Here is a 23,068-nt window from a genome sequence, read left to right as displayed (position 1 = left end):
AGCGATTCATAAATATACAAATCCAATTAGTAAATTCAAAACATGATTTTAAGATACACAAATCCAATTCGTAAAATCCAAACGCAATTCAAAAATACACAAACTTAATTCACAAATTCAAAACAAGATTTATAAATACACAAATCCAATTCGTAAATTTAAAACATGATTTTAAAATACACAAATCCAATTTGTAAATTCAAAACGTGATTCGTAAATACACAAATCCATTTGTGTATTCATTTGACAAAAATTCATGATTTTTACTTTTGAATTCAGAAATTGTGTGTTGAATTCATGAATTGTGTTTTGAGTTTACAAATTACATTTTGTAAATGTGAATTGTGCTGTTCATGTATGAATTTTATTTTGTAAATGTTACATTATTGAGACTGATCTGGCTCCATAGTTGACTGCTGGTTTAGAAACATTCAATCAAGTAAACAAAAAAAGAATTAAACAGTTATTTAAAGCACCCATTAGGAGGGAAAAACTTGTAAATAGACCGGGTAGACAAATTAAATTATCTTAGCAGCTTTAGTGTAAAATTCATGGGATATATCTTTTATTAAATCTGGAGAGCAGACCAGAACTGAGCCATACATGTTGTTTTTTCACAACATTAAAGCGAAATACAAACATAGACTATTATTACTACTACTAATAATAATAATATTAATAATAACAACAATAATAAAAAAACAGAATAAACTTCTTAAAATTAATATATAATGATTTCCTCCCTCATATTATAGTCAAGTGGAATATTTTGATGGATTTTTTAAGTTTCACACACTTTTAATTTGGCATTACTATCACAATCTCAATGCAAACTCAATGCAATTCCCCTTGAACTTGAACAATTGGTTGGGAAATTCTGCTGGATGATAAGTTTTTCCTAATGATTAGACTACCCTTTTTTAAATATACTTATTTTCAGTTTTAAGTATTCAGAATCCCTGGCTAGACGTGAATTACTATTAACTGCCATTTCTGGTTCACATCTTGAAAATTCTTTGATCATAATGTCTGAAGAAACTTATGAAAAAATAACAAGAGTTGTCCCTGATAATTTCCTGTTTTCAAGTAGACCCTTGAAAAAAAATCATGTGACATTCCCTTTGGCCTTCAAAGATATTGGTTCTCAAATTAAACATAACAACATCTTAAATTTCATCCACAAGCTTTTGCGTTTCAAAGACAAATACTTGCATGTCACAAGGTATCCGTCTGAGAAGACCTGGGGAGTATTATCTGCAGGGGGCAAGTGTGTCGTAGTAATACTCACGAACTTCATGACCTTAATTTAAAGGTTATTCATCATGGTTATTTACCACCTGCATCCTCTATGCACGTGTGCTCTTATCACGAGAATTGAATTGTATTTATGGTCTATGTTTTTTCAGCTTAAAGATAAATGAGCCAGCAGGTGATTTCTTTTCCGTAGTACAAGTTATGTGGTTGCTGCTGTGTCGTGCCCTGATATTTCAAAGTTCAGTTTTCTTTCTCAACTGGAGAGAGGGGCGCGGGTGTTTCAGTTCCCTGGCATCACAAGGGCTGGTTATCATTAAAATTGGAAAACAATCAGCTAGTGAAACTTAAGAGGGTCGGGTTGTCCAAACTTGTGTGTTAAATTTGTAGAAGGTATGAACTTGAGTGGTTTAAGCGTTCGAACATGGATTAAATCGTCAATTGAACCAGTTAGCCGATGAACTTTCAGGACCTCTGTTTGATCTAAAGAGGAAAACAGATGGATTTGGAGTTCTAAGAAATGTCTTCAAGCCATAGATTCCTGTTTATAAAAGGCAAATAGGAGTGAATGGAGTTTACTTATTGTCTAAAAATAACTTGAAACAACACTGAAGAACAAAACCAGCGTAAGAGGAAGGAGCCTCGTATTAGGAACTTTTATCTGTGACTTCTATTTAGTTAGCGAACCTCAAAAAGACCTCAGCATCCACCATTGTCAGTTGCCAAACTTCTTCCCTCATCACAACTGTGACCATCTGCAGAGTTTTCCAAAGGAGTCATCTTGATCTGCTGCTCTTCAATCAGGTCACCTCCATAGTTTGTTTTTCCTGTTGAGCTCAAAGAGCATTTTCCCAAGTTCTCCCACACAATGATAGGAAACCATGGTGTGTTTGGGATACGCAAAAACTCAGTGTATCGTCCCATTTTTATAACTCATGTGGCCAAGAACAACAAACACGGAACGGAATCTTTTTGAACAAAGTTTGAGACAAAACTCAATCCAGGTTCCTCAGCCTCTGCAAACACCCACACCCTGGCCAGATAACTCTGTCTGATTTTTTTTAGATGCTGTCTAACCCCAAATTTATGAAAACTTTTGGTTTATTAATCTAGCAATGCTGCAGTGTTAATGGTTAGAGATGTTGACTAGTGATCCAAAGGTTGCAGTTTCGAGTCCCGGTATCAGCAAGGATTGTTGGTTGGAATAGGTGATTCCTTTGAGCATAGGTCTCAAACTCAATTCCTGGAGAGCTGCAACTCTGCACAGTTTTTTTCTCCAACCCTGATCAAACCAAGTAATTGAGGTGTTCAAAAAAGTCATGAACACCTTCAATTGTTGGATCAGATGTGTTTAATCAGGGTTTGAGTAAAACTGCAGAGCTGCGGCAATCCAGGAATTCAGTTTGAGACCTATGCCTTTGAACAAGCCACCAAACTCCCAACTGCCCCCCAGCTGAGTGTTCATGGGTGCAAGTCACTTTGGATAAAGCTGTCTGATAATGTAAATGTAGTAAATTGAGTTTAAGTATGGGAATTTCTGTCGTACGATGATGCGACAAGGGGCATGATAAAACTAATAATCCTAGACCAGGTCGCATCCTGAGCAGATGCTGTGGTGGTTATGAAGGAGTGGAGCACATGAGAAAGAGCCCAGTCACAGAAGAGTCTCCACACTGATCCCGTTGATCAGCCTGTACACCAGCCAGTGACCTTCTCACACCTGCAGCTTCTCCCTATTGGAGATCCAGGGTTCTTCAGCCTCCGGTGCCTAGACTGCAGCTCTGCACAAGACGTTTGGCCACAGGAGAAATGGTCATGCCCAACTGAGCCTGGTTTCTCTCGAGGTTTTTTATCTTCGCCTTCATCAATTGGTGAAGTTTGTTCCTCGCCGCTGTCGCCATTGGCTTACTTGGTTTGGGACTTGTGGAGCTGCGCATCAATGGATTTGCTCTTTAGTGTTGGGACTTTCAGCAGTGAACATTAAACCACACTGAACTGAACTAAATTGAACTTTAACATAGAACATTGGACTGGCACAGTTTCAATTTACTAGAACTTCTACTTTAAGCTGCTTTGACACACAAGATGATTAGATATCAATAAAGTGAATGATTTTTCTCAGTATTTTACATTTTTGTACAGAGTTTTGATCTTCTAGTAGTTTCACGGATTCAAGTTATGCAATTCCGGATGTCAGAGTTCACCAACTTGAACTTTGGAATGCAGCAACTTGCAAAACTTGCGTTTCCAGTTTGCTGCATTCTTATGAGTATGAATGGAAGTCTGGGGGGGGGGGGGTCGTCACATGACACAACACAGTGCGTTTAGGCATTTGCTGTGTCCAAAACTACCCAATTCCTGAATTCACTGTTGCCTACATTAGTTCACTAATATAGTGCACTTAAAGGAGTGAATGAAATCGAGCACTGGAGGGGAGGCCATTTTGATTGTGTTTGCTGGTTAATAAATCTCTGATGGTTTAGATTAAAAAATTATTTGGCAGACTCTGTGATAGCTATTTAATACTTAGCAAGCTGGCTGTTAGTAATGAAATATAGTGTTTTGAAAAGATCCGTGCAACACAGTGGCTCAGTGGTTAGCACTCACAGTAAGAAGGTCGCTGGTTCAAGTCTCGGCTGGGTCAGTTGGCAATTCTGTGTAGAGTTTGCATGTTCTCCCCGTGTTTGTGTGGATTTCCCCCACAGTCCAAAGACATGAGCTATAGGTGAATTGAATAAACTAAATTGGCCGTAGTGTATGTGTATTTGAACGAGTCTGTATGGATGTTAAAACATATGCTGGATAAGTTGGCGGCTCATTTCGCTGTGGTGACCCCTGATGAATGAAGGGACTAAGCCGAAGGAAAATGAATGAATGAATCAATAGGATTCTGCCATGGGTGCCCTCTTGTGGTCGGATGCAGGAATTCATTGTGGAGCACAAACTGCACAACAGTGCATTTCTACTGGCAGGTTATGTGTGCAGCAGTACGAGTGTTTTCAGTTAATTCATATGGGAGCTGAGCATAATGCACTGCGTCAACTTTCACACTTATAGACCCTTTTTACTAAATGGTGATGACATGTTTAGCGGTCATCACATCTTAAGTTCTTGAAAGTTTTTAATATTTCTTTTTTTTTTTTTTAAACATGTACATTTATTTTGAAAGGTGTTACTAATGCATTGTCTATGGGGCAGGACAGTAAATTTTACTTTGTTATCTCTTCTGGCTGCCATTGTCAGTCTCACACTATTTTTTTTCCTTTTTCTGAAAGTCTTGATAACAACATCGTTGTTTTTTTTATCATTTGTGCAAATAGGATTGCAAAAAAAACAAAAAATTCTTGAACTCCACCATTCACTGCGCTGTGAAACCCAGAAATGTGGAAAGGCTCTATCTTCTGTATGTATGAATTGAAAACACTCATTCCGCTGCTCTTGCAACATGCCAGTGGAAACTCAATGTCTCAGTGCATTATGAGTATTCTCTGGTAATCGAGTGTACAACAATTGTACACTCGTTATTGTGGTGCATTGTGGGATTGATTAAGTGCACCTTAGAAAACCCACTACGGTTTTGGATGCTACTACAAATGGTTACTCCCTCAAATCGTGTACTATTTAAGAGTTTAGAGGGCGACTTTGGATACAGCTTATAAAGTTGGAGCAAAAGTAATTTAACTGAATTTGAATTATGGCATGCTTGTTGAACTTGTAGTAGAGCTGCTCCTGCTCCACATCTAGAGAAGCCAGATGAGGTGGCTCGGGCATCTGTTGCCTCCTGGAAGCCTACCTAGGGAGATGTTCTGGGCTTGTCCCACTGGAAGGAGGCCCAAGGGAAGACCCAGGGCACACTGGAGGAACTATGTCTCTTGGCTTGCCTTAGAATCCCCCCAGAGGAGCCGGAGGAAGTGTCTGGAGAGAGGAAAGTCTGGGGCTCGTCTCCTGAGACTGCTGCCTCCACGACCAGGCCCCGGATAAGCAGGAGACGATGAACTTAACAAAAACTCCTAACCACTTCTTATAATCAAAGTATCCAGAGCATTTCTGAATGCACAACACATCACACCTTGAAGAAAGTAACGTTTAGCATCAGAAAAGCACACTGGTGCCACTCCTGCCAGCCAAGAACAGTGAACAGACTCATTTGCATGGACTCACCAAAATTAAACAACAAATAAATGGGGGAAAAAAAGTGTCCTTACCTGATGAGTCTCAATTTCCTCTGCATTATTTGGATGGTGTGACGTCCTATGAGAAAGTGGGGTTCCTCTGGTCAAGATAGTGAGTTGACTCCATCCTCAAACCTAATTGCTTTGGGAAACACCTGCTGTTGATTTCTTTGGACCCTTTAAAAATCATATGGTTGGCATTTTGGAAGAGGGCTGCATTGGACCAGACATTGGAGTCAGGGACAGACTCATTTAGAGTTCGAGTCTATGGCGATACATTATGCGTTAGATCCGCGGGGCAAAACAGATGGTATAATTGGAAATTTATAAAAACCTACTGCAAATTTAAGCTCCAACTCTTAACACACCTGTCTGAAACTTTCTAGTATGCCTAGTAAGACCTTGATTTGTTCAGGTATGTTTTATTAGGGTAGGATCTGAAATATGCTGAACAGAGGCTTTCCAGGAGCAGGATTGGACACCCCTGGTGTACAGAAATGAAAACATGGATCCAGTCTGCCTTGTATCAATGGTTTAGGTCAGCTGTGATTGTGTAATGGCATTTCTTGATCAATGTTGGACCTCTATTCCCATTGAGCCACATTTAAACACTACAGCCTGCCTATGTGTTTCTGTCTATCCATTTATGGCCACAGTGAACCAACTTCTGATGCTACTTCCAAGCATTGTGACGGACCATTTTACAAAGCTTAAATCATTTTTAACCTGGTTTCGTGAGAGTAGGTATACTACTAAAATGCAGCCAAGTTACCAGATCTCAGTCCAGTAGAGCACCTTTGGATGTGGTGGAAGGGGAGATATCATGGATGTCCAGCTGAAAAATTTGCAAAAAATATTTGATGCCATCATGCCAAGATGGAAGAAATACTTTGAGGAGTGTTTTCCCCCTTCTTGAATCTGTGGTACAAATAACGAAGGTGGTTCTGAAGGTCAAAGTGGATCCAAATCTGACTACTAGCTAAGTGTATAGTAGCTGGCCAATTTCAGGAAATGGAGTACCGAATGCATTTTGAAAGATAGTTTATAGTAATTAGAAAGTTATTATTTTCGTTATTAACACAGAGCCCACTCAAGAAGACTTGGTTTAAGATTGTTTTATTTCTTTAGGATTGGGGTTTAGGTTACACATAAAATGTTAATACACAACATTTCGACAGCATGAATGAGAGGTTTCTTTGTGCAAGTGTTGATGTTCACTTTTGGGTCTGTAGGCACCCCCTTTGCTAAACATGCAGTTTTTTAGCGCAGCTGATCCGGACCTCACCAGCACCTGGTGCAACAGCACTTGCTGGGATGGGGCCTCCATAAACCTCCGGCACCACCCTTTTCCTGCTCGGATCCCCAGGGCATTTGCTTGCATTCGCCCAGAAGTAAAACAAAATTAATATCCACCAAAAATGGCCCCACTTCTCACTTTCTTAAAAAAAAATAAAATAAAAATCTCACTAAACTAATAATGAATAAAATACAGCATTTGCAAACAATAATGAAATCATACATTTACAATCGATTGCATTTATATGATTTATACAATTTATAACAGGCAGCAAAAGTGACAGTTATGACTTCAGTGAAGGGACCGTCTATAAACCAAGTAGTTTTAGTGTAAAACAGAGATGAATATTTCCCTTAAAAAGGCCTTGCTTCTTTAAAAGAAAGACCAAAGAGTGTGAAAAAAACCCCCAAAAAAACACATCATGCCAACCCATAACAGCAAAAAAAAAATGCCAGAATGTTCTCAATCCATAATCCACTCAATGCATAATTCAAATCTAACCAACAAAAGGTGTCTACACACCATTCAACACTGCTTCAGTGGGAAAATATTGTTCCAGGGCCTCCTGATGTGAAAGAATGTTCACTACTCTCAGAGTAGCCCAAGACTCGATCAGGTGGAGGAAACCTAGCGCTTATACAGTACAAATCCAGTTTTCCACTCTAGTTAGTATCACCCTGAATTTCAACCATGGACCCACAATAGGAAGAAAACCAGGTGGCCCATTCAGATGAGAGGCCACTGTGGGGAGAGTTTATACAAGAACATTGTTATTCAGCCATCACAAAGAAACCACCGTCTCTTGGAAATTACAAAGCTGTATGTTAAACTATGGCTTCGGCATCTTACTGAAAAACTCAATATTGACAGTACTTTTCAGCCATCTTCAACAAATTTATCATCGTCAATCTAATAACCTTTAGCTCTCAATAATCTAAATGTACAGTACACTCATTTTCTTTTCAGCTTAGTACCTTTATTAATCAGGGGTCGCCACAGCGGAATGAACTGCCAACTTATCCAGCACGTTTTACGCAGTGGATGCCCTTCCAGCTGCAACCCAACACTGGGAAACACTCTCACGTTCACTACGGCCAATTTATCTTATTCAGTTCAACTATACCGCATGTCTTTGGACTGTGGGGGAAACCGGTGCAAACCCAAGTTAAACACGGGGAGAACATGCAAACTCCACACAGAAATGCCAACTGACCCAACCTGGGCTTGAACCAGCGACCTTCTTGCTGTGAGGCGATCGTGCTACCCACTGTGAAGCCGGCATGTATAGTTCATTTGAGCATAAATAATACTATCAACTTACTGTACTGGATTGATTAGTACTGGTCATATTGATGGGTTCATTCTCACAGACGTCTGCATCATGTATGCATAATGGAATGCAGTAAAAATACAACAATCAATTGGTCTTACTGTAGATCCCGTTTCAAAAAGGTGTCTGCATGGTCTCACATGCGCCTCTAGTGGAGAAATTGAACACAATTGAAAATGAAGGTCCCGTTTCAGAAAGCTTTTTTTCATGAAACAAGTTCTCCTATATATATATATATATATATATATATATATATATATATATATATATATATATATATATATATTTTTTTTTTTTTTTTTTTTTTTTTTAACAACATTCTAGCGACTACTATCAAACCACAAATACACTTTAAAGATCCACAGATTAACAAATACGACTGCTGACATGAAAAACAAATGGTTACATGAGAACAGCAAATACAATAAGTGATTTGTAATGGAGGCACACGTTTTGCAGAATAGGCAAATATGTCCGACCATATTGTTGATGCAGTTGATCAGATTACTGACTAATAATCAGTCATATCTAATGCAAAAGGCACTATGGATGATAATACATTAATGTATGTACATGGATGAAGTACATAAAAATATCACTCTTCACTAAACAACTGTGCGCATTAATCTTCTCTTCTTTTAACATCACTACATGTCTAGTGCACTTTTCATAAAAACTATATTATACTGCGATATTCAAATGTAGCCTTAAAATATTTCTGATTTTTTTTCTTGATGTGTGCGTTAGGTTTATTGAAAATCTAAAAAGAAATCATCCAAAGTTAAAGGCATTGTGCAGCTTTGTGCATAAAAGAAACGCCCTCGAAACAAACAAGGCAGATGTACCACAGAATACAAACAAAAAAAAGGACAGAATACACACAATAAAAACTTTGAAAGGCTCCAACATGAGGCATAATGATGTGTATTCTGTCAGTGATCCACAAGAGGGCGCCATCTGTCCTGCTACAATATTGAGGACATGCGCATTTCTAAAATTAGAATATCTTAAATTCTAGTATTATTATATTTTCGAGAGTTGTAATAATACAGTGAAATGATGACTGCATAAACCTTTTGACAAAGAGGAACAAACAATAGTTGAACTATATCCCTTTCAACAGAATATCTCCAATTTACGCCCAAATACCTGGTTGGAAATGGTTTAAAAATCCAGTTAAGACCTTCACCTTGTGGATACGCATCCTGTAGTTAATAGTGACTGATTAGTCTGTGTTTTGTTTGGAGGTCACTGAGATTTGCGGTTACTCCTTAGAGGGGGTTTCTTTGAGAAAAGGTGAAAAAGAAGATTGGACAGCCCGTCCCTTTAAGTCTTGCTGAACGCGGAAGTTGTTGACCATACTTCTCTGCACTTGCTCCTCTGCCGATGTGAACAGCAAACTCCGAAACACAGCCAACTGAAAATAAGACCAAAATGTTAAATGAGGAACATATTTATTCATTTATTCATTTTATTTTCGGCTTAGTCCCTTTATTAATCAGGGGTTGCCACAGTGGAATGAACCGCCAACTTATCCAGTATATGTTTTACGCAGCGGATCCCCTTCCAGCTGCAACGCATCACTGGGAAACACCCATACACCAGGAACATATTTGAATAATGTTAGAAATTAGGAAAATTATATGTAACAGAAAACAGAAAAACTATGGTGCCAGATCAGTCTCAAAAATATAACATTTACAAAACAAAATTCACACATGCACAGCACAATTCACATTTACAAAATCCAATCTGTAAATTCAAAACACAAATTCATAAATTCAACACAATTTGTGAATTCAAAAGTACAAATCATGAATATTTTTGCTAAATGAAATGGATTTGTGTATTTATGAAATCACGCTTTGAATTTACAAATTGGATTTGTGTATTTATGAAATCCCAATCTGAATTTGTGTATTTATGAAATCCCAATCTGAATTTGTGTATTTATGAAATCACAATTTGAATTTACGAATTAAGTTTGTGTATTTTTGAATCACGTTTTTAATTTACAAATTGGATTAGTGCATTTTTAAATCATGATTTGAATTTACAAATGGGATTTATGTATTTATGAATCGCATTTTGAATTTGTGAATTGGATTTTGTAAATTTGAACTGTGTTGTGGATCTATGAATTATATTTTGTGAATGTATTATTTTTGAGACTGATTTGGCTCCATACAAAACAGATGTCTGCAGTCTGCCAGATGAGCTTTTCCGTTCCATCGCCCAGGTTACCATGGAGCGGTGGAACATGAAGTCGGAATAACAAACAGACTCCCAGCAGAGTCAAAGCAGCTTGTGTAAGCCTAAATTTATGGCTGTTTTATATCATAAAGAGTCTCGTGTTTGACAAGAGTTTCGGATCTCAAATTTATTAGGCATTCTCTTAATAAGCATTCTCTTAATAAGCATTCTCTTACAATTTAAACTAAAAAGTTCTGATGTTAGTAAAAATGCAAATGCTCATCAAACCCTGCACTGTTCCTGGTTGTGTATAACTATATACCCCAAAATACCCCAATAATCTGTTTGTTTTTTCAGGGCAGTTTTACTTTTGACAAACAACTGTGAGAAGAAACAGGCATTAATACAATAAAAATAATAAAACTGATTAAATTGATTAAACTGATGAAATTCATTTAGCCTACAGAAAAAAAGCCTACTATACAGAAACCTGAAGTCAAAAGTTCTGCATAGTCCTCACAGAATGAAATAAATATAATTATTCAGTGAAAGTGACTGGATTATTTTCTGTTTTGCATTTGATTACATTTGTAATGGTTTATGTTAATTTAAGACATAACTAACTGATTTTAAATGGGAACATATCAATCTGTTCCATCGCATATCACAAAAACGTCTTTTTTTAGTATAGCACTTCATGATTAGGAGGAACTATTGTGATGTCAATCATTGCAAGACAAAATTACAACCTAATTGAAATCAATTGCACAGCTCTATTAAATTGATAGTTCACAAAAAAACTGAACGTTCACTCCGTTTTTTCACTCTTAAGTGGTTCCAAACGTTTAAGAGTATCAAAAGAAGATATTTTAGATAATGTAACCGTTGACTTCCATAATAGGAAAAAAAAAATACAGTGGAAGTCAATGTTTACTGGTTTATAACATTGTTGAAAATAACTTCTTTTGTTTTTAGCAGAAAAAAAGAACTCAAACATGTTTGTGACAAATGAAGGGAGAGTGACAGAATTTTCAATTTAGGTGAACTACCCCTTTAAATCGTAGGTGTCAAACTCAATTCCTGGAGGGCCGCAGCTCTGCATGGTTTTGCTCCAATCCTAATCGAACACAGCTGATTCAAATAATTAGGATGTTCAAAAGAATCTGAACACCTTCATTAGTTGCATCAGCTGTGTTTGATTGGGGTTGAAGCAAAACTGCAGAGCTGCGGCCCTCCAGGAATTGAGTTTGACACCTACGATTTAAATTATCTTCAGGAGCAAGGAGGCCCCCTGGTGGTTCAGCAAGGAAAGAGCTCCAAAGCTTGTGTACAGGGAAAGAATACCACTGATAAGAATTAGTGGTTAATATCCTTGGTAATTTCAATCAGACCATAAATCTTTTTTTTTTTGTAAGTGGTGCTGTTTAAGTAAGGATGTTATTGAACTATGAGGCAATTAAACACAAAAGAACAGGTACAAAAGCTAAACCAAAGCTGAAATCTCAGCAGAAACTGGAAACACACTGACATAAAGATAATTATACTTTTAAAGAGGGTGTTTCTTAAAGACACAAACGAAAAATATATTTTAAAATCCAATTAGGTCCATAATAGTCATTAATTATAGGACTTGCTGCTCCATCAATACTTACTTTGTTTTTGTGAAGCTTAAAATAATTGTGGGTGTTTTTCATTCTGCAAAAGTTAGAAAAATCAGCCTCCTACCTGATCATGACTGACTTCAATGTGCTGCTTCATCACAATCCATGTCACAGCCTCAGTAAGAGGAGGCGTGGTTAGAGAACCAGGGTATGTCCAATAGTCATTGATGTTCTCCGGGAGGAGGCACGATGGGTCAAACTTGTTGAACTCCACCACACTATCCTGGAAAGAGATGAGAACATTAATAAATATCAGATTCTCCCTCTGTTTCCAAAACATCATTTCCTGAGGCACTTAATCTCATTTGATCCTCACAGCAAAGCCAAGCGCAATGTGTACAAAACAATGTTTGCTATGTAGTACCTTGTGTCTGACTGCAGGCAAGGCGTCCACTAGTTTCTGCAAACCCTCATGTCTCTTTCCAACCTGTCAAAAAAACAAAACAAAAGTACTTTTAGACATTATAACTGATTGGTAAGCTTTAATATCTGATTTGGGTGATTCTAGAACTGCGGGTACAATTTGCATCTCCTAGATCAGTGTTTCCGACCCTGATCCTAAAAGCACACCAAGAGAACATATTTTGGATGTCTGCCTTATCTGACCCATTCACTTCAGGTTTTGGGGTCTCTTCTAATGTTCTGATGAGTTGATTCAAGTGTGTTTGATTAGGGAGAGGTTAAAGAAAACGAAACAAAAAAAAAATAATAATAAAATAACTGCCGGTGTGCTTTCAGGAACAAGGTTGGGAAACACTGTCCTAGATAACTATTCAAAGTATTTCTCAAATACTTTAATGAAACCGGTTGGAATAATAACAAATTATATCAAAGAATCTCAAAAAATGTTTTGGTATGTGTATTGTAACACTGCCACATATATAGCGAGTGTTTATAAAACACATAGTATAAAATAAAAGGAAATTTAACGGTGTTGTTTTAAAACACAATATTCTGCCTTTAAGTACAGTGTTCCCTGTTTACCTGTAATGAGTGACATTTTGTATTGGGGAATTCCCTATAACGTCATTAAGAATTAGGGATGATAGGCTACGAGAGCATTTATGAAGAACGTTTTGCTTTATAAAAGAAAGGAGGGTGAAAGAGGTGAGCAGATCACGGTCATCCGTGCATCACTCTTTTCGCCTGTGGTTCACTCATTGACTTTCCCTAAGTGGAGTTATCGAACTATTTGATTGCTGTCAGGATAGAGCCTCAGGACAGTAATACCGTGCTCCCTTCCGCCAAAAATGAGCTAATGACATTGAGTGAATGCTTAAGGCACGTAGTACATCCTCAACAAATCTAAATTGCAGCGTCAGCACATTCAGAAATAACAGTTTGTTAGCAAAAGTTGCTAAACGCCACTTGCCCTTGACAGCAGAAGCTGCTATGTCCCGAGAACCAATCAGAAGGCACAAATTGAATCATATTTTTTCAATGTAACAGTGTGCTGATACACCTGAGAACGCTTTATTCCATTTACGATTTTAAAAGACGGAGTTTGATGAACTGCATGAGCCTGTCCGACTGTCAGTGAATGGCAAATGTCCCTTACCTCAAAACTCTGTTCATTATACAATAAAGAAAACACACTGTACAGTCAGAAGTGTAATATGCATTCATAAAGTTTTTGCGTAGCGACGCTACTTTGAATTAGTCCAATTTACTATACAATAAACTGAAACTCTGAGTAAAGATCTCAATCTTTTATCCCACATGGATGCTATGAGGATAAATAAGAGACGAAAAAGAGACAAAGACCTTGAGTTTGGTGAGAATGAATGAATGACAGCTTCTAAAATTGTCTGAGAGGCATCCCTTTTTGCCTAGTAGGCCTACCTTGTGTTTTATTTGCTAATTTAAGCTATTTTTAAAAGATAAATATAAATGTATAAAACTATACATTACTTATATTACTTCACAATACCTATACATCTGATAAGCTTGTTATATTAATGGACAGTGCAGAGATATTGATGTTTCATAATGTTTTACACTACATTATTTGAATCTACCAAGCTTAGTTTACAATGTTTACATTGCTCTACTTCCATTAAATCTAAATCTCAAATATCAGAAATGACAACAGATTGTTAAGATTTAATTAATGTTGATTAATGCATTTACTGTACTTGACAGATTTCATTCACTTTCCTTCTACAATTTCCTGGGTTTATCAGGGGTTACCACAGCGGAATGAACCGCCACTTACTTGACAGATTCATCTTTTTTTAAATTGTAGGTGGTTTGTGTAATGTGTTTTATGTTTGGTTAAATAATCTGTAATCACATCTTTAGTGATTTTCAAATAATTACACTGTCTTGTTTCAGTAGCTGGATTTAGAGTTTATTGCAAAAAAAAGCACAAGTGGATTTAGCTGGTTTTGACGCAAAAGAAAAACTGACCTTGTTAAAAACCAAGGAATTGTCTAAAGTGACATTTTAAAAAAAAAAGTTATTTCATTTACTAGATAATAACCTTTTCATTATCTATAAAATGAAACATCTGAACCTAATCAGAGGAGCCTGATAGAAAATGCTCATTTACAAGAAAAGAGGTCTGATGGATTTAGAGGGTTTTGCATCTGAACTCTTCATATGGTGATATTTCAGTCAATTTGTCATTCACTTTTTAAAAACAACAGTATGTACAAAATATAATAATAATAATAATAATAATAATAATAATAATAATAATAATAATAAAATAAAACAAGACAAGACAAAAATACGAATAATTTCATTTTAGACATGCCATGTGGTATCTAATTTAAAGTTAGCTTAAGAACAAAGTTGTGGGAAATGTCAACTCTGTTATGCCAACTGTTTTGTTTTAAAAGTTTTAACATGTTTTACACCAATTATTAACACATTTGAGCATTTGACATTATTTCACATGAACAGTGGATTCAGTTGAATGTAAATTATACATGTGTTCTAGATAAGCGTTTCTCAACCACGTTCCTGGAGGACCACCAGCTCTACACATTTGCCATGTCTCTTTAACCAAACACACCTGATTCAGATCATCAGCTCATTAGCAAACTGAAAGACCTGTTATGGGTGTGACCGACAGAGGAAATGGAAAAATGCAGTGCTGGTGGTCCTCCAGGAACGTGGCTGAGAAACCCTGTTCTAGATCATTCCAGTTTAATAAAAAAAGGGTTTCTGCAGGTTTCACAAAGTTAAATTTAAGACTTTAAGACATTTTTAAGACCATTATGAATCAAATTGTAGACTCATACAGGGCTAAACGCTGAGAAGTTTTTCAAATGGCCCAGATGGAAAATATTTAGATTTGCCCATCAAAAACATTATTATAATTTAATAAATTTAATAATAGAATAATAATTTAATGGTAACAAATTCAAATATTTGAAATATTACTTAGCAAAATATTTTAAATATTGTGTCAAATAGTGTAGTTGTTGTTAATAGTGTAATACTGTAGTTGTCATACACTTTTTTCCATCAAACTTTATAAAAAAATAAATAAATAAATAAAAAAAATTGACAAATATTATTATGAGGAAAATTGTTTTAAAAATTATGGTTAAAAAAAAGTTGGTACAAAAAGTTAAAAGTTTTTTGAGATGGACTGTTAATGATTGTATGGATGTTAATGGCCAGATTGGGTAGCTATACATGAACAAAGGAAAATTAAGACCTGTTTAAAAGGATTTAAGACCTACAACACAATATTTCAGTAAATTTAAGACTATTTAAGGCCTAAAAGTCTGTTTTTGAGATTTAAGACTTTAAGACCCCGCGGACACCCTGGAAAAAGAAAGGAAAATGCTCAATAACTACAGATCTGTACCTTTAAAAATACTCCAATAACAGCCAGTCCGTTTTCCTCCATGACAGCCTCCTCAAACAAACTATACTTGTTGGAGTTCCAGTGAACAATATGGAGCTGTGAAAATACAAGACACACCTATTATACCAATACACACCAATTATGAAAATATGCACATTTCCCATAACCCCCACGCACTTTCCTTTAGTTCATGTTACTACAGTCTTCTATCTCGCTGCACAAACTGTACAAAAGGACAGAATTTAATTCATTCTGGTATTCAACCAAGGAGGGGGGAATAAAAGCACCTTACGCAATAGAGGATACGTTTACACAAGGCTGAAACCTGAGCCTCGTATAACACACACACAAATCAGTGGAGCTCAAAGAGCGTTGAGAGCCATAACCCAGTCACATTCTCACCAGCGCTAACAAAGCCAAACTTAGCTTTCTGACACTGTAAAGTCACTCGCACATGGCTTCTTATGTAACCGGTTAAAGTAGTACAGTTTGTCCTGAGTTAGCGCCACATTTTCACTGAAGTGACTTTACAATAGAGATACAAAAGTGGGTTGTTCCTAACTTTAAAGACCCCACCCTCTTTTTCAGAGAAATACACATGTTGCAAGAGAGAAGTACTGTATCATAGTAATAAATGACACCCAGATGGCTAGACTAGAGCCATTTTGTATTCTCCAGTGTACATTAATATAAAACATAAGGGTTACCTCAGCAGCGTAAAGCCGGCGGTCTATAGAGTGCTCAGATCCCCAGTTGTTGTTTTCTCCCCAGTGGAAATGAAACTGGCAGAGTCTGTACTGATCCTCCAGTGGTCCTCCCTTCACAGCTAAAAGAGATTCAGTTTGATGTTACATTTCTCTCAAACCACAGAACAGCCAAATTGTTCATTTTAACTACAGCTTAACGTTCAGTTATACAATTAAAACTTTTTCCCTTCATTCAGTAACACAAGAAAATCTCTTGTTGAAGAAAAGGAAATTACCACCAAAGCTACTGCTTTAAAACCATACTTTAATTTTGCTAATTAGAGTAGTTACTAACACCAAGTCAAGGTTCTATTGTAGGAGTATAGTTTTTAAATCAGAAACTATAGTCATCAAAACAAACTGATTGAGATAATTAAAATGACTTACTAGATTTGTCAGTAGTGTCGTCGTACTCCACCAGAAACGAGTAACCGTTGTTCCAGATTTGTTGGCAGGTCCTTGGGTCATATTGCACCTTCAGAGGTCTGAGCTGCGGATTAAAGATGCTTTTACGCACTTCAATGTCAATAGGTGACTGTCGATCTCCACCAGGGATGGCAAGTGGCTCCTGCCACATTGGATGCACTGTAAAGAGAATGACATAAAAATCTATTTGTACTGTGGTTTTAATGTAGTAAAAGTGTAGTAGTTACAGTTTTGGTGCATTGCATTGCTACAGTTGTACTACAAATACTATGGTTAAGCTATAGGACTTAGCAAAACCAGAGCTGATTTGTGATTAACATGTTTATTTACTTATAAGTACTTAATTTATAGAAGGACCATGGTTAATTTTCCTAAGAAATTACCCAAAATGCTGTCTAAGAAGGCAGCACAGCATGTTGTATAGCAATTCTAACATTAGCAAAAGATATTTCAGACAATGCTTGTAGGTTTTACAACAAATAACACAAAGAACAAGCTGCATTGCATAGACAGACAGACAGACAGACAGACAGACAGACAGACAGACAGACAGACAGATAGACAGATAGATAGATAGATAGATAGATAGATAGATAGATAGATAGATAGATAGATAGATAGATAGATAGATAGATAGATAGATAGATAGATAATAAACCTACATTTTACACCACAGAGTGAAGCCTTGTGCGTTGCGTTACACATTTGTGCTAAAATCAAATGTGTTCAATCCTGACAGGAAAAAGGCGGCAAAAAAATCCAACCCAAAGCGGCACAAACAGTCGACGAGCTGTCCGTCTGGAATGCGTTACAGAAGTAAAAGTAGAAAAGAAAATATGCTTCCTCCCGTGACTCGATGATTCAAAGAAAAAGAAGGGAAAAAGGACTTCTGGAATGTGAGAGGGGAAAAACTGACTTAACAGGAAGACAGTCAGCAGAGTTTAATGCCACATTCATGAAAAGAGATTCCCTCAGGAGGTTACAGGCGATCCTTGAGCAAACACATATGAGCTCTTTTATACAGGAAGAAGCTTTGCCATCAGAGCTCTTCTTACACAATTGCTGCCCAGATTGTGGTCACATGCTCTAGCTTCTACAAAAGGAATTAAAGCTGCCAGAGAATGTGGCCTTTCATGAGATTAAAAGGGCCTTTACTATAATTCCTGTCAGCCATTTAAGTGGTCTGGTGAAAGGTGATTACAACTGTGCTGACCCATTTTGTGGGGAGCAAACGCCAGTTCTATCTTTACTTAAATTATAAAATATCAAAATACATACTCATTTGAGCTTAGTCTTTGATTAAATGTAGATTAAAATGGACTTTTGTAATAAACGTGGTTTGTTTACTCTGTTATTTACTTTACTGAAACCATGTAGAACATATACAGAAAAAAAACATTGCTCCCTGGTGAAAATTAACTATGGTTTTACTACAACTAAAACCCAAAATAAAACAGTAAGTTGGAAATCAAACAACCTTAACCACTGTAATAAAACCGTTTTACAAATAGAAATAAATGCACCAAAATCTTGGTTACTACATTTTTACTATAATAAAAGCATGCCTAATTTTAATAAGGGTTGCGCAAATCCTGTTTATTTTACTGATTTTGCTTTCATGTGGCTTCAATGTGAGCATTGAATAATTAAAATCGGAAAAGACTGCCTTTATGGTGATAAACTAATGTGGTTTAGATAAGATAAGTTGCTAATTGTGTAGTAAAGATATGAATACAAACATGCAGTTGTACTACTACTATTTAAAAATGATAATAATAATAATAATAGGTATATCATGTAATGCTCTATGGTGTAATTTTGCAAGCAAACTACATGCAGTATAATTTAAAAAATATTCAAATGTAAGATATATAGACGTTTTTTTTTTTTTTTGTTGTTGTTTTTTAATGAAACCACTTATTTTTCTTCCCAAAAAAAACCCATTTTGAACTCACAGTGAAGTTCTATATTTGCTTTAGTAATCAATTATTACCAAAAACAACTTAAACTAGACCAGGGATGCCCAAACTAGGGCCAAATCCCATCTGAGAAGAAGAATGACATGGTTTAGAGGTTGTCATTTAAAATCTAATGTAACTAGGAATGCACCGATCCCGATACTCGTGTCAGATATCAGTTCGATACAGCATATTTTCGCTGGATCGGGTATCAGCCAGCTCATACCTATCCAAATCCGATCTTACACGTGCATTATATTGTGTAATTTATAAGCCAACAAAAAGCCACGAAAGTAGCCTATTATAAGGCACTAGAAAGTTGTCATGTAGGTCTACTATATCCCAAATGTTCTGAAGCCATTCTATAGTTTAATGTGAAGGACAGATGAATATTCAAGTGGTTAAATTCATGTTCAATTCAGCGTTTCCTGTCGCTGCACCTGTCAATCATTCTCCCTTCATTTACAATTCTGTCACCTGACAAATAGAGAACGAATGAAGGCAAAGGCAGATTCTGCTTGACTAGTGTATTCATCATTGAAATCCACTGTTAGAAATGTGAATGTTTATGTTATTATTTCAATAAGTTATCATTTAAAAAGTTATTCTGGGTTAGTTCATATGATTTAAAGTAACGTTTTCTATTTACTTTTAAACTTCACTTCACTACTAAAAGTGACTACTTTTCACTTCTTATGAAATAAATTAGGAAATTTTAGTATATTTACCTTGGTATATTTACCTTTGGCACACAGCTCTTAATGATATTTTGGCCCTTTATTCGAAAACGTTTGGGCACCCCTAAACTAGACGACCATCCTAACTAAGGTTTTGTTCTGAGGACGTTTTCTGTTGTTTAAATAAAAAAATTTTCATTTACGTAAACAAAATATTCCCATTCTCTTTAAAATGATACAAACAAAACTTCTTTGCATTGTTCTGCGAAGGTTAGGTTTTGCCCACCCCCCACAAAAAAGTACCCATAGATTTCCAAAAAAACCTACATAAATAAATAAATAAATAGGAACCAAATGGAAATCATATAAGAACGTTTTATGTTTACTAGGACACACTTTTAAAAATATAGTTTCAGAAAGATTATTTTGCTATAAAAAATAAAAAATATTGTTGTTATTATTATAAAAAATTATTATATTGTTATTAACTCATTCAACTATGTAAAAAACGTTTTGTTCATTAAAAAGTTTATGGTCGTTCAAGGTTCAAATAGCCAGTCCCATGTGACGTTTATTGTATCTTCAGAGGGGTTTTCAGTGAATGAATGTTCAGCTGACACCATAAACATGACCCATATATACCCCTCATGGGCGGGGCTTTGTGAAAAAAAAAACAGTCGACGCTTGTCAAACACGAATTTAACGGATGGTATTATCACATACATCCAATGAAATTTATGTAATTACATAACTCATAACTGCAATAGCTCTAACATAATACATTAAATTATAATCACATGTGTGTTTCATGTAAACATTCCACGCCATTCAAAACCCGGAAGTCGTTCAAGAAGTCGTTTATACAGATAATTTAAAGTAAACACACACATATTGTGAGAGCATGATTAACACCCCTGCCATAAATGACACAACATAAGTAATAAAACCGTAGTGGCGAAATTTGTCCAACGATAGCCTATCAAATTGACGTCACCAACTCAAACAATGTGGTGTTTGTTTACCTTGACGCAAAAAAAAGGATACAAGAAAGAAAAATGCACCAACCTTGACTGAGGATTGATAGTTTGCTCGAACATGCAGTCAAGTTACACGCCCGAGCAGGAATCCAGCGCTGGCTTCTAACATGTTTGACCAGATGCCTGTGGATTTGACGTCCGAGAGGCGCTACGATGGCTGTCAGGGTGACCATGATGTGTTCAGTTTACTTAAATCAACAAATAACCACCTCAAGTCTAGTATTAAACCATATAAAGCTTGATTAATGGTATCGGTTACGCCTTGCCATGAAGAAAAAAAAGTCCTTTTAGCGTGCGCCCTCGTGCAGAACTTGTACCAACAACAACTCAACCTGCTCTCGGTCCTGCTGATTGGTGGATGAATACAAAAAAAAGGGCTGGTTAACAACACCCACCAAAAGATCTAGACGCTTCCTATTGTCTCGGTCTTACGAAACACAAAAAGCGTTTTGTATGTTGTTATGACAGCAGGACTAAAACGACGCGCATGAGTGTGTCGGACAGGTTTAAATATTCCTGCAGAAAATGGTGGACTGGGTCCAGTTGGGGGTCGGGTGTCGAGGTTTCAGTCCAATCAGCTTCATCGGAAGAGGGGCGTTAGGTTTTAAATATATGCGGAGGAGGGGCAGGACAGGAGGTGATGATTGTAGCACTCAAGGGCCATTTGTTAGTGGAATATAATATAATTGGAATATATAATTATCATTTAGATGTTTATTATTGTAAACGGAAGCTCTGATTTGGTTTAAACTGGTTTAGCTGTATGTGAGCAATTCCAGCGTTATGGATGTTACATTTGCAGTAACTTAAAACATAAATTCAAAAAGTATATGTTATTATATAGAACTATCTGTTTATATTTTGCAAAACAGCTAACCAAAGAGTTATGGGATCAAAAAATATCAATGTTTATATTTTAAAATAGCGAAATAAACATGCCTTATGGATGTGACCAAAAAAGTTAGCGAGTTTACAAACATTGAATTAAACTGCATACCCCAAAAGAAACACTAATCCAAAGAATAAGAGTTGGCTCTCTATAGAACAAGACTGATCCTATTTTATATTTTTGTATTTATGAGGAAAATCTTTGTAATGGATGTGACGGATGTGAAATTTGCACTTGTGTGACTTTGGTAAATCAAATATAATAGTTTGAAAACATTGACATACGTTTGAGTATTTTTCCAGCTCTTTAAAATACAAGCTTAGTCAAAAAAAAAAAACCTAGAAGGGGTTTCAATATTTTGGTGAAAACTTCCTTATTTTCATGGCAAGTTTAACATTTGCCTGGAATTGCTCGTGTCTGTTTAGTTAGTCACATCACTCAGTTTATTAACTTTGTTTTAGATTAAAGTATATTCAGTGAGTGAATTACAGGAGGGGGTCTATATTTAATAAAAAAAAAATACAATAAATGCTTTTACACTAATGTGGGTGACTTCTGGTGTCAAATAGCAGAGTCGTTTTGAACTAAAACTTTCTAAAATTATACCAATAGTGAGTTAAGATGTCCAGCTTAAACCAGGCTGGACAATCTGGTTTTAGCAGGTCATATTCTTGCCCGACCAGCTAAGAAATGGCCAAAACACCTTGAAAACCAGGGTGGTCGACCACCTAAACCAGCTTAGGCTGATTTAGGTTGTTTGTATAAATTTATTATTTATACTATATATTTCTGAGAAAAAAAAAAGTTAAACAAAAAGCCTTTTTTTCATAAGTATTTTGTACTTTTGTCAACCTTTAAAGATGTCAGTGCTGAGAAGTGACTTTCAAGATACTGTAAAATGCATTTCTTACGCCATTTTCAAGTGTTGATGTAACTGTTAGCCAAAGACAGGTAGTTTTACTATTCAGTTATTTACCAAGACACTAATGAAACGTTAATTCTGGCATATCCGTTAAAATTACCTCACATCCTCAATGCAAAATGACAGACACCTTAGCACTGGCATCCAAAACCATGACAATATCGACTGCATTAAAAACACTCTGTGATTAGTGCGCAAAACGCTCGCGTCGAAGGAATTCGTTGGTATAACGAATATTATAACTCGTAACGTACTCCAGAGTTACAATATATCGTGTTATTTACATTTTCTATCGAAAAACACTACATTGTTAGGTCAAGCGGCAAAAAAATGTCTAGACCAAAGCAAACAAAGTTGACCGTCGCCTCAAAAACTGCCCGTGAAAACGTAAATCCTGCCAACTAGGGAAAAGGTAAACGTGTCACGACGCATCTCGGATGAACTCCGCTGACGACAGAAACCACGTGAACCGTGGACTCTGAAACGTACGTGAGTAATAACAAGTAAAAACAGCATGTTCTTACGTCAAGCATTATAATGTAAACAACACGTAATTAGGACATTGTACTTACATGAACACGTTTCTGTGGTAAATACAGATTAAGTGGTCTTCGCTCTGCTGCTGTTTGCTCAGTAAATGAGGCATGAGCTCATATATACTGCACTTAAATGATGAAACAACGACA

At 36.3% G+C, this 23,068-nt stretch overlaps 1 protein-coding gene across 2 annotated transcripts; it reads right to left on the bottom strand.

The window, feature by feature from the left end:
• Positions 1-8,337: 8,337 nt before the first annotated feature.
• ca5a (carbonic anhydrase Va) lies at positions 8,338-21,098 on the bottom strand. Of its 2 annotated transcripts, none has more exons than XM_056451493.1 (7): positions 20,600-21,098; positions 16,861-17,058; positions 16,435-16,553; positions 15,728-15,823; positions 12,269-12,331; positions 11,969-12,127; positions 8,338-9,467 (listed from the first exon to the last, which is right to left on the bottom strand). In XM_056451493.1, the coding sequence occupies exons 1-7, from the start codon at positions 20,742-20,744 to the stop codon at positions 9,315-9,317; spliced, it is 933 nt and encodes a 310-aa protein (XP_056307468.1). In that variant the 5' UTR covers positions 20,745-21,098; the 3' UTR covers positions 8,338-9,314. The 2 variants fall into 2 exon arrangements, with proteins under 2 accessions (XP_056307468.1, XP_056307469.1); XM_056451494.1 differs by lacking the exon at positions 20,600-21,098 and adding an exon at positions 17,562-18,056.
• Positions 21,099-23,068: the final 1,970 nt, after the last annotated feature.

Source organism: Danio aesculapii, chromosome 25, assembly GCF_903798145.1.
Source record: "Danio aesculapii chromosome 25, fDanAes4.1, whole genome shotgun sequence".
Lineage (NCBI taxonomy): Eukaryota > Metazoa > Chordata > Actinopteri > Cypriniformes > Danionidae > Danio > Danio aesculapii.
Note: the sequence above shows the minus strand (reverse complement) of the source record. Positions and strands in the feature narration are given on the sequence as shown.